At 51.3% G+C, this 14,822-nt stretch overlaps 2 protein-coding genes across 2 annotated transcripts; one reads left to right on the forward strand and one right to left on the reverse strand.

The window, feature by feature from the left end:
- Nucleotides 1-1,867: 1,867 nt before the first annotated feature.
- Nucleotides 1,868-5,293, forward strand: FTH1 (ferritin heavy chain 1). The gene is made up of 4 exons (XM_071428302.1): nt 1,868-2,124; nt 3,480-3,626; nt 4,068-4,193; nt 4,965-5,293. Exons 1-4 carry the CDS (start codon nt 2,014-2,016, stop codon nt 5,121-5,123), a joined length of 543 nt encoding a protein of 180 aa, XP_071284403.1. The 5' UTR covers nt 1,868-2,013; the 3' UTR covers nt 5,124-5,293.
- Nucleotides 5,022-13,035, reverse strand: LOC139590587 (bestrophin-1-like). Its single transcript, XM_071428303.1, has 9 exons — nt 12,882-13,035; nt 12,625-12,719; nt 11,880-12,113; nt 11,147-11,301; nt 10,370-10,447; nt 8,827-8,979; nt 8,308-8,388; nt 7,569-7,720; nt 5,022-7,283 (listed from the first exon to the last, which is right to left on the reverse strand). The coding sequence occupies exons 1-9, from the start codon at nt 13,031-13,033 to the stop codon at nt 6,104-6,106; spliced, it is 2,280 nt and encodes a 759-aa protein (XP_071284404.1). The 5' UTR covers nt 13,034-13,035; the 3' UTR covers nt 5,022-6,103.
- Nucleotides 13,036-14,822: the final 1,787 nt, after the last annotated feature.

The raw sequence follows: 14,822 nt of genomic DNA on the forward strand, positions 1-14,822 counted from the left end.
CACATTTAGGAGGGAATTCTTCCCTGCAAAGGTGAAGAGGCCCTGGCATAGCTTTCTCAGAGAGGCTCTGGCTGCCCCTGGATCCCTGGAAATGTCCAAGGCCAGGCTGTGGCCAGGGCTTGGATCAACCTGGGACAGTGGAAGGTCCCTGCCCATGGCAGGGTGGAACAGGATGATGTTTAAGGTCCCTTCCAACCTAAATCATTCAGGGATTTCATTATAAATGCATTTTCACTAAGAGCAGCACAAGATAAAAGGAGGCCTGAACCGAGCCATGAGGAAACAATATGAAGTAGAGTCGAAATTAAAACAGTAATTTGGAACAGGAAAGATCTGGGAATGGCTGAACTGAATCCTGTATGAGAGCAGAGTGGTGAATTCTTCACCTTGGTTACCAAGACATGACCCCCATGGCTGTGCAACCCCGTGTTTCCTCTCCTGACCATGTAAATCTGCTGTCATCAAACACAATGTGCGTTGTGCAACTCCAGAAAGCAGAATTTGGGACTTCCCTAATGCTACTGACGTGAGATCACGAGTGGCACAGAGTGTCCGAGCTGCAGAGGAAATATTCCTGTCACAAACTTTGCAATTATGGAGTTTGTTTGATGTTCCTGTTGTGAAGACACTCCACTGTGAACAGAGAAATAAAGAAAAAAAAATTTTAAAAAAAGTCTGCCCAGCAGCTACTTCTTTTTTTTTTGTTTTACATAAGCATTTATGTGGGAGGAGAACAGGAGATTTGAAATGTACCTGGCAGCCTGCCGAAGCATAGGTATGACCCACGCTATCTTATAGATCTTAATTACTTGTGATGGTTAACCGACAGGAGCAGCAGAAAACCCTGAAACAAAGGGAGGCCGAGGCTCCCTGTTCCCTCCAGGGCATTTGGAGTGTCTGGAAAAATGCTCTGGTGCTGCCCTTTATCCACACACAGGCACTAGTGCAGTCACGCGTGGGACATCTCACAGTGCCGGGAAGGGTCAAAGACCAGATAAAAATGTGTAGAAAGAACTGGTAAAAGAAAAACAATTATTTAATCTGAGTTTATGGTCTGACTACATACAGGAAAAAATATTTAATCTGAGTTTGAAGGCGCAGTATGTAGAGAAAAAAATTATTTATTCTGAGTTTTACAGACTCAGTAAATTGTATTTCTGGTGGACTTCAGCAGGAACATTAGCTTGGGAAAAAACAGGGTTGAACGCTGGCTTGGGAAAAGCCAAGATTGGGGTGTTCAGTGCTATGGGATGATCTCAGTTTAAGCATTTTCTATTCCCTTGTAATCTGGGTAAAATTTAAGAAAGCAGATACCAAAAGACTCCAGTGCTTATTGTAAATTAATGATTTAATTGAATGACTGAAGAATTTATTGCAAATAAATGATGGCACACACATCGAGCGACTGGGATAGCACTAAAAGCAGCTGAAATACTCCTCTCATTACCAACAGGTTCAGCTTTGGACATTTGGCCTTCAGCTTCTGGGTTTAACTTGGATTTTAGGAACTTTTTCTTCTCACAGAGAGGGGGCTCAGGCATTGGCACCAAGCACCCGGGGCAGCAGCGGAGCCCCGGTGCCCGGAGGGATGTGGGACACAGCTTGGCAGCAGGCTGGGCAGCGTGCTCCAGGGTAAATGGCCGGGCCCGGTGAATTTTGGGGGGTTTCCCAACGCGGGCCATTCCGGGATGGACGGCGCGCGCGCGGCGGGAAACGGCGGCGTGCGGGGGGCAGGCCCCGCCCCTCTGTGGGCGTGGCCAGGGCGGGTGCTGAGTCACGCCGGGCCAGCAGAAGGGCGCCGGGACGCCCCGCGCCTTCGTGGGGGCGTGGCCTGGAGCGCGGCGGTATAAAAGGCGCGCCGGCGGGCGGGCTTCCCTCACAGCGCGTCGGCGGCGGAGCGAAGCGGGTTCCTGCGTCAACAGTGCTTGGACGGAACCGGCCGCGCTCGGGCCCGCCGCCACCCCCCCTTACACCGCCGTCTACACAGTCACCGCAGCGCCCACCGGAGCAGCCATGGCAGCGCCCCCCTCTCAGGTGCGCCAGAACTACCATCAGGACTGCGAGGCCGCCGTCAACCGCCAGATCAACCTGGAGCTCTACGCGTCCTACGTGTACCTCAGCATGGTGAGGGCGCGGGCGCGGCGGGCTGAGGGAAGGGTCCTACGAGGGATAAAGGGGCGACACGAGGGCTCTGCTCGGCGGGGGGTTCTTGGGTGCCGGGCGGTGCCTGCGCGCCAGCTCCTCCTCCTCCTCTTTCTCCACCTCCTCCTCCCCCCCGCTGCGTTCGGGCCCGTCTGGGCCGTCCCCTGGGTGTAGGTGAGGCGCTTTTATCTCGCCTGCTCCGCGGCCCCGCCGCCGTTGCCCTTGGCGGCTCTGTTATCAGCCGCGCTCAGCGCCTCTGCCCTTGGGGCCGGGCTGGGTAGCGGGAGGTGCTTAAGGAAGCTCCTGGCACCCTTCCCGCAGGCGTGCTCGCCTCCCAGGCTCGGGTTTTCCTCCAGGAATCGGGAGGAATCCATGGTTTCCTCGGGCCTTGTGTTTCCATCTCTCCTTCGGCCTGAGGCGCCCATTATAGCTGTTCCTTGACCTCTGTGCAGCAATCCTGGTGCTGGGACATTGAGACTTCTTAGGGACACTGTGCCGTGTTGTGCCATGTATTTTGTAGCCTTTTTTTTTCTGTGTTAATTTGGTTCTGAGCCCTGTTTAGAGCTTCTCTTGGTGGGTGTTAGTGATACACAAGCACCGGTGCTTTGACTTGAACCTCCAGGCCGCTGGTGTAAGAGCAGAGAGTTCTGTAGTAGGTTGGTAAATAATTGGCAGTTCATACAGAACTTTCCATTGAATCCTGGTAATGACCAAGGAATAAACAAGCTGTGTCACGGCTTCTAATTGCTGTTACAGGTTTGTTTTTTTTTTGCTTTCAGAGAAGTAGCTTAATTCGTATTTTAGTTGCTGTTAAACTCATATTGTAGTTTAATTTATCTCTTGTATTTTAAATGTCACTTTTTTCCCCGCAAAAAAAGTAGAAAGTGTATTCTTAGTCTAATCCCTAGAAAGCCCAGTGAGGCAAGAGAGCTTTATTGCAGGAGTACCTAAAAGTTCTTGGCTCACCCTTACCTGATGTTGCAAGTCATGACCCTGACCTGCAATGTGGTCATTGTAAACAAGATCAGGCAAACAAAGGGAAGATTTCTCCGTGAAAAAGACCTTTCAAGGCTGCAGTTTAATGGTGCTCAGAACAGATATCTGTGGGGTTTGTGATTTTTTTTTTGTTTTGTTTTTGTGTTTTTGGAACTGAGCCAAGGATACAAACACCATTTATTTGTGTCCTTGGTAGGAGTACAGGTTAAAATTTAATCCTAGCTGGAAAAATCAAATGATACTGAGGGGAGAATTGTTCCACACTGCCTTTCTGGCCTGGGCTTGGACTGCAGCCATCCTGAAGCAGAGATTTAGAGTCTGTGAATTCCTTTATTTTTCAGTCCTACTATTTTGACCGGGATGATGTGGCCCTGAAAAACTTTGCCAAGTACTTCCTGCATCAGTCCCACGAGGAGCGGGAGCACGCTGAGAAGCTGATGAAGCTGCAGAACCAGAGGGGCGGGCGCATCTTCCTGCAGGACGTCAAGGTGAGCTGGGGGCTGCCCCCAACTGCAAAGGGGTTGAATTTTCCTCTGGGTCCTCCCCAGAAGGAGCAGCAGCTGACACTGGAGAGGCACAGGAATTTGAGATGTGGAGCAATTTGATTATTATTTGCTGATTGACTAATAAAGAAGTACTTCTTGTGTAAGGAGAGGGTGCTGAGCCCCAGGTTGTTCATTGTGGGGTGAGGGCAGACCCAGAAGGCAACTGGTTCATCACTGTCATTAAACTTAACACAGAGCAGATGTGCTCTGTGCACTGTTTTGAGAAGTGGGACTTGAATGGTTTGCTCATTTCTGTTCTGAGGGTGCACTTCAAACTTTTGACTTTGCCTAAACTTGGTTTAAACAGAGAGTGACCTAAAGGCTCTCCACCCTGCTGGTCTGTGGGTTCTTACAGCAAACATGTCCTGTGCTTTCCCCTTTCAGAAGCCAGACCGTGATGACTGGGAGAATGGCCTGACTGCCATGGAGTGTGCCCTGCACCTGGAGAAAAATGTGAACCAATCACTGCTGGAGCTGCACAAATTGGCCACTGAGAAGAACGACCCCCACGTAAGTACATGCTGAGGATCAGCGTGGTTGTCCAAGGATGTGCCTGTTCATTGTGTGGCTTTGGGGCTAAGCTCTGTGTGTCCCTGGTGTTGTTAAAGGTGAAAAAAGGTGTGAACCAGGGGTAGAGCCCTTTGGTGGGGTTATTGCTGTCCTTCCAGCAGCATTTTTAAAGTGACAGGGACCTGCTTTATTCCTTCTGGAGTGTCTGTGAACAGTCTCTATGGAGACCATTTCTGAGGGGGTTGAGTTCCGTCTTTTTAAGGCTTTTTGTCACGAGGGTTTTCTTGCCACAAATTCCAGAGTTGCTTTGGAATATTAAAAGCCCTGGTGTTTCAGAACAATGTCTGAAAACACGGAATTCTTCTCAGATGGAAGTTTTTTGCAAGGCTGGATTGAGGTTGCTTAATAGCAGGAAGAGATTAATACATGTGAGAATCCAGGCACTCTGGGGGAGTGTCCTGCCTAAGTTAGAGGGACTGAGGATTAGTAAATCCTCACTGCTGTGGGTTTGCTGTGCAGCGGGGGTGTCTCAGATCTCTTCAGGAGCTTGGCTAATGCTTCCTGCCATGAGGAAGAGGAGAGGCTTCCTGAGCTGCCTGGCTCTGCAGGGTTCTGGAGCAAGTGAGCCTACCTAAGCCTGGCTCACTTTCATCTTGTTCTGCAACAAAACCTAGAGGCTGCTTCCTCTCAGCTTGAAAATTCTGCATCCTCTCCTTAGAGAGCCTCAGTAGGGTTTCAGGCCTGAATGTAAACCTCTGGTCTCCCTTTCAGTTGTGTGACTTCATTGAGACCCATTACCTGGATGAGCAGGTGAAAGCCATCAAGGAGCTGGGTGACCACGTGACCAACCTGCGGAAGATGGGGGCCCCCAAATACGGCATGGCAGAGTATCTCTTCGACAAGCACACCCTCGGGGAGTGCCACAGCTGAAGCCTTGCCGAGAGCCATGCTCTGGGTTTCAGTGGGACTCCTACTTACTGTCCAGCCATGCATGCAGCTTCAGTTACTTAGCTAAACAGTTCCATACTCTGTACCAAATATCCCCTGTTCTGTTTGTGTTTTATGTACTGCCCTCCAGCCAATAAAGTGACTTGGTTCCAGCTGGCTTTTCCTGTTTAGTTTGGAGGGAGAGTAGGCAGCTGTAGTGAAGGCAGTGGGAGGTAAATTTGTGGTGTGACATGGGGGATTTGCAGCTGCTGCTGAAGGCAGAAGTAGGAAAATCTCTGTGGTTTCTTTAAATTCCTTGCAGAGAACTAAAATGAGGAAACGAAACCAAGGTCCTGGGCTTGAGCCTCGCTTTTTATTTTCTAAGAGTGGGCAGTAAAAGTCAGCTGAGTGATGTCTGCTGCCATCCAGCTTTCTCTGAGCACTGTCAAATTCCTGGTGGGAGATGTGGAACTTCAGAAGGAAGCAATGTGCTGGGCAGATGCTGCAGCTGCCTGTGCTGCCAAGCCCTTACCTCGCCTTATCCCAATACTACAAAGTACCAGACAGGACTGGAAGAAGCACTGTGGGTCTGCATCACAAGTGATGAACTTTATTCAGTCCCTTACTTTTCCCTGGACTACCTTGTTAGGAGTGCAAGTCCTGCCTGAGAAAGGACTCGAGCTCTCATTCTTGCTCTGAGGAGAGAAGTAGCCACATTAACTGTGCTCCTGTTCTGGGGTACACCTGGCTGGTACCTGCATTATTTAACACTCAAAGTCTTGTTCTTTTGCTACAGGTTGGGTTTTTTGGTGCTTTTGTTCTTGTTGCAACATGAGTTGTGCCTGCTGCTGTAGCTGAGGCCAGGCGCAGCGTGTCCTTAGTGCTGGTTTCAGCCCAGGCTGAGCTCCAGCTGCATGTCCAGCACCTCTGTTGGGGTGAGTGCCAGGATAAGGCAGGTATCCCATGGATCCATGGATTCCCCTTTAGCTGTACTGGTCCATCTGCTCCTCCCCTGGGCTTTCACTGGCCTCCAGGATCACCTCCATCAGCCCCACGTAGTCACCCTCGGCTAGGGAGATTCCAGAGTCGTTGGGGGATGGACTCTCTGCTCTCCTGGCCTCTTTGGGAGCTGGGGGGTTGGTGTTTCCATTCCCAGTGTCTCTCATGTTCCTGGAAACCTCTGGGTGCTGCTCTGGAGCACTGGCTGCATCTTCCAAACTCAGGCTGCGAGCCTCAGGGCCCAGGTTGCCCTTGTGGGACCTTTCCAGCACTGGAGAGGTGACGGGAGTGAAGGAGAAGCAGAGGGAGGCGCTGCCTCCGGGGGTTTTGTTGCTGGGGGTGTGAAAGGCACTGGAATGCTCTGAATTGGGAGTGGCCGAGGCTGTGCTCTCCAGGTTTAGCCAGGGGGGGCGTGAGGCTTTGGAGCTCTTCAGGCTTTTGAAGCTGCCGTGCTTCTCATGCTCGAGGGGCTCTGGCAGGAAGGGGAATTTGGGGCTGTTGGATGCTGTGGACTGCGCTCCTGGACTTCCTGTGGTGGCAGCTTCCCTGGAGCTGCTCTTTCCTTCTCCTACGGTCACAGCCACGGAGTCAGGGCCTTTACTCCGCTCTGTTGGCCAAACAAAGGTTTCCTTTGCAGCAGAGCCCAGGGAGCTCTGACTCTTGTCCACGTCACTGGTCCTGGAAGGGGAGGCATTGACAATGACATCCCGAAGGGAAGAGGAGCATGCGGCGATGCTGGAGAGCGCCGGTGGCTTCTTGCGCCCTTGGCGCCGGGAAGGGAAAATCATGGGGATGGAGCTGATGGGCGTCTGTGGAGCACTGTAGAACCCAGGCCTCTCATAAAAGGGGGTGGACATGAAAGCATCAAACTCCCTTAGTTTTCCCTCTTCGCTGTCCCACTGCTCCTGGGAGTCTCCCCTTGGCTGATTGATGCCACAAGGGCTTCCAGCCTTCCCCATGTCCTGGTAGGTATAGTGGGAGAAGGGCGACGCGGGATCTCCTCGCCGGCGCAGCAGGTTCATCCGGGAAGAGGACCTGGAGAAGTTCGGGGACTGGACACCCAGGAGGCGGCCCAGGTGTCCCAGCAAGGGAGTGGAGTGGTTGGCCTCCTCGTTCTCTTTAATCTGCTCCAGGGGCTGGAACTCCATCTCTTCCTTCTGCATGCTGGGAAAGCAAAGTGGACTGTTACAGAGCCACAGAGGGAGGGGGGGATCTCCTGGAGAGGCTGGCAGCACTGGGAATGTTGCTGCCAGTGGCAAGCCTCTCTCTGTATTGCCATTAGCCCCCCAAAATGGGTGCTCATCATACAGGTGAGTGAAGAAAAGAGGTTAGATTTTTCCTTTTCCATGGAGAATGTTGGCTGTTGTGGATGAGCCTAAAAGCTCCTCAAGTGTAATGTCCTACATGAGACCCGATCCAGGTGTTGTGACACTTTGTACCTGCACTCACCTGATGTCAAAAGTGGAGCCCAGGAAGGACGGGCGCTTGTACTCAGCAGTGGCTGCGGTGTAGGGTGGCTGGGGGTCAGGCTCGTTCCAGTACAGGTCCTTCTCCAGAATGGGTAAATCCTGGTGCATCTCATCCACTGCCATGAGGGAGACCTGCAAGGGACAGCAGGAGTGTCACACGGGGTGAGTGAGGAGCATTTTGTGTGCCTGTTATCGAGGGACAAAGGAACACAGAGCTGGAGGAAGCGGTACAGCACGGAAACCAGGCAAGTGGCTGGGGTTGCTGTGGTTTCCTGTCATTTGGGTTGTTTATCACACTGAGATTTGATTAATTGGAAGGAAAATGGTGCTGAAGGAGACAGGAAAGCAACAGACTCACTAGGACTGAAGGGTGGGAGGTGTGGAGTTAGTGCATGGCAGAAACCAGAGGAGGCAGTTTTAGATGGACACGGTATGAAAACAAGGAGGGGCAGGAATGATGTGTCATTCAAAGGCAGCTGAGGCCTGAAACAAGCACCCTTCATCTATCCCATGTGCCAGAGCATGGAATGAAGCTGCAGGCAGCCTCTGTGTACAAAGACATGCCAGAAGCCCCAAATTGCCTGCTGTGGACTGGGAGGATCTCTCCCATTGCAGGCAGAGAGCTGGAGGCAGCGGTGTTGCAGGAGAACTTGGTCACTGTCCTGCCTTGGTGTTCCTCTTCAGGTGAGGCTCAACTGGCAAATCTTCATCCCCTTTACCTGCAGGTTCCTGTCAATGAGCCAGTTGGCTTCAAAGTCATCATCATCTTCCCCAAAAGGGTTGATGAGCTGCTCAGCCACCTGCATGTGGAGAGCACACAGCAAAGGTCACCATTGTCATCCCTGCCCCTTTCCCTGCAGGGAGAAGTCAGGTGTGATGTCCCTTGAATTCCAAGCCATGTTTTTCTTCCCAAAAGGGGGTGGGTTAAAAGTGGAAGCACCCCAGGGGCTGGGAGACATTAGAATTTGTAATAATTCCCCCCTGCTCACACAACCCTCCTGCAACTTTAGGAGCTCCTTTTTTTCCTCTAGTAAGGACCAAAGCCTAGGAAAAGTGCAGCTGGTGTCCACAGTGAGACAGTTGGAAAATTAGAAAGTCCTGGCACTTCCTCAGCCCCTCTTGGCTTCCTGTTATTGCCCATGGATCAAGGAACACAGCAGGGTTCCTGGTGAGCTCACACTGGGAAAAACCCTTGGCTGGGTCAGATTCCAGCTTCAGCCGTGGTTTCTGGGCCTTACCTTTAACCAGCCAGCATAGAAGAAGAATTGCAAAAATGTAAAGACGGGCACAAAGAGATCCAGCTCATGGCCAGGATATGCTTTCTCTGGATCCAGGAATTGCCTCCCAATCAGACAGGCCAGGAAGAAGCTGTAAACAGCCACGGTCACCACCTGGGAAGGACGCCAAGGGACACACCAGGGCAGCGTGAGTTCCCAGCATCTCCCTTCAGTTCCACCCCACACAGCTCCAAGGCCAAGCTCTGTAGCCTCTGGGAAGCCTTGGATTCAGTTCCAACAGGCTTTTTGCAGGAGGATGCATTTCCCTACAGAAAGCTACAGACATTCCCTTTTCCCTGCAGCTTTTACCTACACTGTGTGCTGTCCCTGGAATGGTGTCTGTGAAGGTGTCACAGGCCAGTGGCAGCAGCAAGCACGTGACATCCTGAGTGGGCTGGAAGCTGTCTCAGGGCTCAGTCCATGCTGGCAGGCTGCTTCCAAGAAGGGAACCCTGGCATTGCTATTTGCTCCTTCCTTCCTTCTCCTCATGCTGAGCTTTTATTAATATTTGCCTGCCTAGATTTCAGGCAATGCTGAGCTTTGTGCTTTTCCCTGTCGCCACAGGACTGGGAACTTCCCCTTTTCAAGTTAAAAGTAAGCAAGACTCTCACGTGGTCCCTTGATATAAACAGGGGGTTCAAAACAGGAATACACTTTACATGTTCCCCGTTAACCTCTGGCACTGCCAGAGCAGCAGCAACAGCTCCTGTTTCATGGTGAAGGGCATCCCTGTTATCTGTCCTGGATTGTAGGAGACAAAGGAGCAAGGTGGTGCCAAAGTGTCTGCCTGGGCTGATAAACAGCTGAGTACACACCTGGCACAACCTCCTGGGATCTTGCCCAGGATGTGATCCCTGCAAGGTGGTGCAGGGATTGTGTCTGTTTTTTCCAGTGTTTTCCATGGATCTGTGGGGATTTGTTACCCCTGGATAGAGGTTATTTCTGGACAGGTGGATGTGTCTGAGTTAAGCAAAGGAAGCTGGGCTGGGTGTGTGCCGAGGTACCAATGGAAGAGAGCAGGTGGGGGTGAGGGATTCAAGAGTAACCTGCATTTTTCTTGGTGTGTCAGTTATGAAGCACTTCTACAAAGGCTGAGAGAGCTGGGGCTGTTTAGCCTGGAAATGAGGTTTTGGGGAGGCTGTGGCCTTCCAGTACCTTAAAGGAGCTTATGGAAAGGAAAGAGAGGGACTTTTTACACAGGCAGACAGTGACAGCACAAGGAACAATGGTTTTAAACTGATAGAGGGCAGGTTTAGATTAGATAAGAGGAAGGAATTCTTTACTAAGAAGGTGTGAGTCCCTGGCATAGGTTTTCCAGAGAAGCTGTGGCTGCCCCAGCCCTGGAAGGCCAGGTTGGACAGGGCTTGGAGCAACCTGGGGTAGTGGAAGGTGTCCCTGGATGAGCTTTATGGTCCCTTCCAACCCAAACCATTCCAGGTCTGGGTGTAAGTGGGGATGTGCACAGGCAGTGGTGGAGCGATGGCTGTGGGGATTCCCTTCTCACCTGGGTGTAGACCAGGGGGATGCTGATCCAGTCGTATCCGTAGAGTTTCCCACACTGGCTGCGCAAGGTGTTGAGCTCCTGCAGCAGGGAAAAGGGAATGGCATGTCAGGATAACTTCCCAACTCCTTGCAGAGCCTCTCCAGCACCCCTGTCCTCCATTGTTCCAGCCCTTTCCTTTCTGCTTATACCTTTTCTGGAAGGGGGGCTCAGTCTCAACCTTGGAGGAATTCCCTGCTGCCTGGGTGTCTCCCCCTAAGCCCAAGATCCCTCCTAGCTCACTTCACAGCAGAGTTTCTCCTCCCAAAATGAGCAGTCCACAGGTGAGGCCAAGAATGCCCTCAGGAGCATCCATTTGTCTCTCCTGTCTATAGATGAATATCCCAGAGGGAGGTTTCTCTCTCTCTGGGGAGATGTTGCCTGGAGCAGGATTCAGAAACCACGTGACTTTCTCTGCACATGAATACCAAGAAGGATGAGCTGCTCCAGAGCCTTTTTCTGTGCAGCTGGGCAGGGACTGTTGCCAGGTCTTGCCTGTGGAGTATGGCCTGTTGCCCAAAACTATCTAAGAGTTTTTAATAGTAATGTTTTCTACAGGACCTCAGTTGTTGAGGATGTTTTTGACCTCCCCTAGACTTCCAGATATATTTTTCCTTGTGGCTGTCCATCTGGATCCCAGAAACCTGCATTGGCTGTTCTGGAATGCATCAAGGACCTGTTTCACAGGTGCCTCCTGTTCCCCAGGATCTCAAAGCCCTGCCTGTCCCCTCTGTCACTCACATTCAGGATGCCTTGGAGCAGCACACTGTCCCGGATCCTCCCGTCATTCCTTGCCTTCACAGCCAGGTTGGAGAACCACACGCACGGGATCCAAAACTTGTTGTGGGGGGAATTCAAGCTCTCAAACTTCTTGTGCTCTTCTGGCGTCATGAGGCCTGGATGGGAAAGAGCAGCTGGGAGAGGGATGGACTTAGAGGGCAGAAGGAATTGATCTGGTCTGGAATGAAAACATCTGAATCTCAGGTGGATGCCTCTGCTCTCCCTAAAAATCTGAGTGACGACTCAGAATTTGGGGAGACATGCAGAAGGACAAGTCTCCTTAAAACATTGAGTCATGGAGGTGGGATAATGGGATTTCACTTTGGATGTCTGCAGCACATCAGATAAGAGCCATCAGGGTGATAAAGCACTGCTGAGGGTGCAGCTGCCTGGTGTCCATAGATACTTGTTGAGAATGGGATAATTTGTGTCCCTGAAGTGCCTTTTCTTTTTAGGAGGCCAACAATATCACATCTCTGTGGATTGCCAAGGGAACCCAGACAATGTGGGCAGACTGGGAACCCTGCTGACCTTGAGGAGCATTTCCCAAGAGGATGCAGTGTGCCCTGCAGTTAAGCTTGGAGACTTGGAGCTTGAATTCCCACCTGCCCTGAGGGATCAGCACCACCCCATTTCCAAAGAAGCTTTCCCAGGGCCCCCTGCCCCTGGAGGAGCAGCAAGGAGCAGTGCTGACCTGCCCTCACGACGTGCTCCATGCTGGGGAAGCGCTTGTAGACAGCGGTGCTGACGGAGCGCAGGATCAGCACGCTGACCAGGTTGCTGTAGCGCATCAGGGTGCGGCGCAGGAGCCTCCCGTACTCGTCCTCCCCATCCACGTTGCAGGACACCAGGTTCATGATCCGGTCTGGCCATGGGATGCTCTCGTACTGGGCCCACCAGCGGGACACCACCAGGGCCACATAGAAACCTAGAGGGGAGCTAAGAGAGTCAGGCATCTGAAAAGAGCTTCTTCCTCCCACTCTGTCTGATCTCCTCTTCTGCTCACACAGAAGAGATGGGTGCAGGAATGTCTGGAGGGGAATTCAGTCCTCCATGCTAAAAGGAGGCTGGATTTCATATTTCCCTTCCAACCTAAACTGTTCTGATTCTATGAAGCAACCTTAAAGATGATCTCATTCCAAACCCCTGCTCTGGACAGGGACATCTTCCACTAGACCAAGTTGCTCAGAGCTCCACCCAGTGTGGCCTTGAAAACTTCGAGGGGTGAGGCAGCCACTGATTCCCTGGGCATATCTGGTGCCACTTGGAGCTTGTCCTCCTGTGCTGGGGGACACTCACAGATATGGGGCACTCCTCCCACTTGAGGAGTTTTGCAAAGGCAGAGGGAGGGACCTGCTCTGCCAGCAGAGCTCTGCCAACCCAAGGAGAAGAAATGCTGTCCCATTCCCCTCCCTGCTGGATTCCAGACAGTTCCTTACCCAGCACGAAGGACACGGGGATTAGCTCGGCGTAGCTGTTGCAGTACAGCGCCAGCTTCTCGAACATCAGCCTTTGGCTCTCGCTCAGGATCAGCCTAAAAGGGACAAACAGAAGCAGTTCTCCCTCTCCTTCCTTCCCTCCCCTTCCCTCCTGTGGACAGAGTCTGGTAAGTGCCTGCCCATCAGGATCCCTGTCCCATTCCTGTGTTTATCCCATGTCCTGCCCCAGGCCAGGCTGTGGGTGTGAAGTTGCTCACCTGTAGACAAGGCTGATGGTGAAGTAGAGCGAGATGAAGATCAGGAACTCAGAGTAGAGCAGTTTGTAGATGCTGCCCTTCCATTGGAGCAGGAGCTGGGAGAAGGTGCCCAGGCGGGCATCAGCCACGCGGTTGGTGTAGGTCACTGTCATCACAGCTCCTGTGGAGGCACACGACAAGCTGGGCTTGGAGCTTGAGCAGGAGGAGACACAGGGACATCCCACGTGTCCCACCAAGCAAGATGGAAAGGAAGGAGAAAACAGAATGAGCTGAGATCAAAAGCTGGGTAAGATGTAGGCAGCAGCACAGAAAGCCAGGAGGAAATTGACAGCAGGCAATTCATTTGATGAGTTTCCCATCTTTTCTCTGTCCTTGAGCTGGTTATAGTGACCAAGGATGTATTTTCTGGTGGATCCCTTTGTTTTTAGTGTTTGATTTTTGTCAGCATTCAAATGGGGCTGGTTGACTGAAGAGGACAAAGCCCATGTGCCACCCCCTTCCACAAAACACTTGTGGTAAGATTAATCTCCGGGTCACAAACTGCGAAGTTTATGCTTAGCCCAGTAATTTTCTAAATATAGTTTTTGTTTCAAATATGTTTCTGTAAACCTACTTGCTGGGAAACATCTTCCTGAAATACTGCTGGGAAAAAAAAAACCCAACCCAAAGGAAAAACCCCAGAAAAAATTTATTGGGACCGATCCAGATGAAGGCATCCTAGCAAGGAGAGCTATCTGTACTCTGCTGGTCCTAGTCATGTAGGCAGGGCAGCCTTCCCTGTTGGAGATCTGTGGGATGGAGTTCAGCCAGGCTCATAGGGCCCAAATTCCAGCAGCTCCACCTCCCCTCTCCTTCAACCATATGTTGCATAATAAATCACAGTGGCTGAAAAATAGGCATTCAGGCTCCTGAAGTGCTCCCTAGACATGCAGCATCCCCATTCCACTTCTAGTGTAACTTCCATAAATAATTCTTTATAATCAAGTGATAGTCAGGCTCATAGTTGCATAAACCTGAATTTATTTTAAAAACACCCCAACAAACAACAAGACACCAGTGTTATCCATGCCAGGCAGATTAGTGAATGATTTCTTGCGTTAGAAATAATTATCCAGTGTGAACTATTGGTATTTCTGAATCCTAACGTGTCACCAGGCATTGCTATTTAACAGAGGTAATAATGTTAATCATTATGGGGCCTTGGGCTCTTCCCTGAATGATGGGGATGAAGAAGCACTTCAAGGGACAGGTCACACCCTGAAGCAGCTGCAGGCAGGTAAGTTTGGGCCCATGTTCCTCATTTGTTTCTCATTTAAGCATCCCAGTGAAAGATTTACATTTAGGTGGGGACAACTCAGGTCCCAGTGAGCTGCTGCTGTGAAGAAAACCATCAAAGTCTAGATTTTTGGCTATTTCAACCAAGCAGCATCTTTGTTCTGGGTTTGGCTTTTTGGTGCTGCTCCTCCTTTGGGTGTCCCTGTCAAAACTTAGGTCCCTGAGTCCCCTCTTAAGGGTGATATAGAGGAGCAGAGCTGTCCCTGTCCCCTGCTGCTCAAATGCCCCTTTCAGTAAATCCTCATGTCCATTCCATATGGATTTCTGGGTACAGGACTTGGAAGAGTAGGCTTTAACTGCCCCAGAAGTTGAACCCACAGGCTGCCCAGAAGAGAAAAGCATCCCCAAAACCCCCTACGTTTTTGGGGCCCCTTACACAAAGCTGCATCTTTTCTCTGGGCTTTAGGGCTCGAAAGCACTCAGGGAGATTCTTTGTTGCGTAATTCAAATTCAGATTCCCTTTTTTACCAAAGAAGGAAAACTCCAGCTCTTGGCCGTGTAACTAATGGATGTTGCCCACCTCTACTCTGTTCTGCTCCTGTGTGGTTTATGGGGCTTTTCCCAGTGCTTTTCCCTCCAGCCCTGAACGGGTAAGGCACCTCCCTG

The sequence above is a fragment of the Agelaius tricolor genome, unplaced genomic scaffold (genome assembly GCF_023055355.1).
Source record: "Agelaius tricolor isolate 1412-34295 unplaced genomic scaffold, bAgeTri1.0.p SCAF_5, whole genome shotgun sequence".
Taxonomy (NCBI): Eukaryota; Metazoa; Chordata; class Aves; order Passeriformes; family Icteridae; genus Agelaius; species Agelaius tricolor.

What these genes read in the sequence shown, in the direction of transcription:
- LOC139590587 (XM_071428303.1), bottom strand. Translation starts at nt 13,033, where the DNA reads ATGACAGTGACCTACACCAACCGCGTGGCTGATGCCCGCCTGGGCACC. An exon ending in TCCCCCTGGTCTACACCCAG is followed by an intron (nt 8,980 to 10,369) that starts GTGAGAAGGGAA and finishes CGTCCTTCCCAG; the next exon opens with GTGGTGACCGTGGCTGTTTA. An exon ending in TCTATGCTGGCTGGTTAAAG is followed by an intron (nt 8,389 to 8,826) that starts GTAAGGCCCAGA and finishes CTCCACATGCAG; the next exon opens with GTGGCTGAGCAGCTCATCAA.
- FTH1 (XM_071428302.1), top strand. Translation starts at nt 2,014, where the DNA reads ATGGCAGCGCCCCCCTCTCAGGTGCGCCAGAACTACCATCAGGACTGC. An exon ending in CCTACGTGTACCTCAGCATG is followed by an intron (nt 2,125 to 3,479) that starts GTGAGGGCGCGG and finishes TTTATTTTTCAG; the next exon opens with TCCTACTATTTTGACCGGGA. An exon ending in CTGAGAAGAACGACCCCCAC is followed by an intron (nt 4,194 to 4,964) that starts GTAAGTACATGC and finishes TCTCCCTTTCAG; the next exon opens with TTGTGTGACTTCATTGAGAC.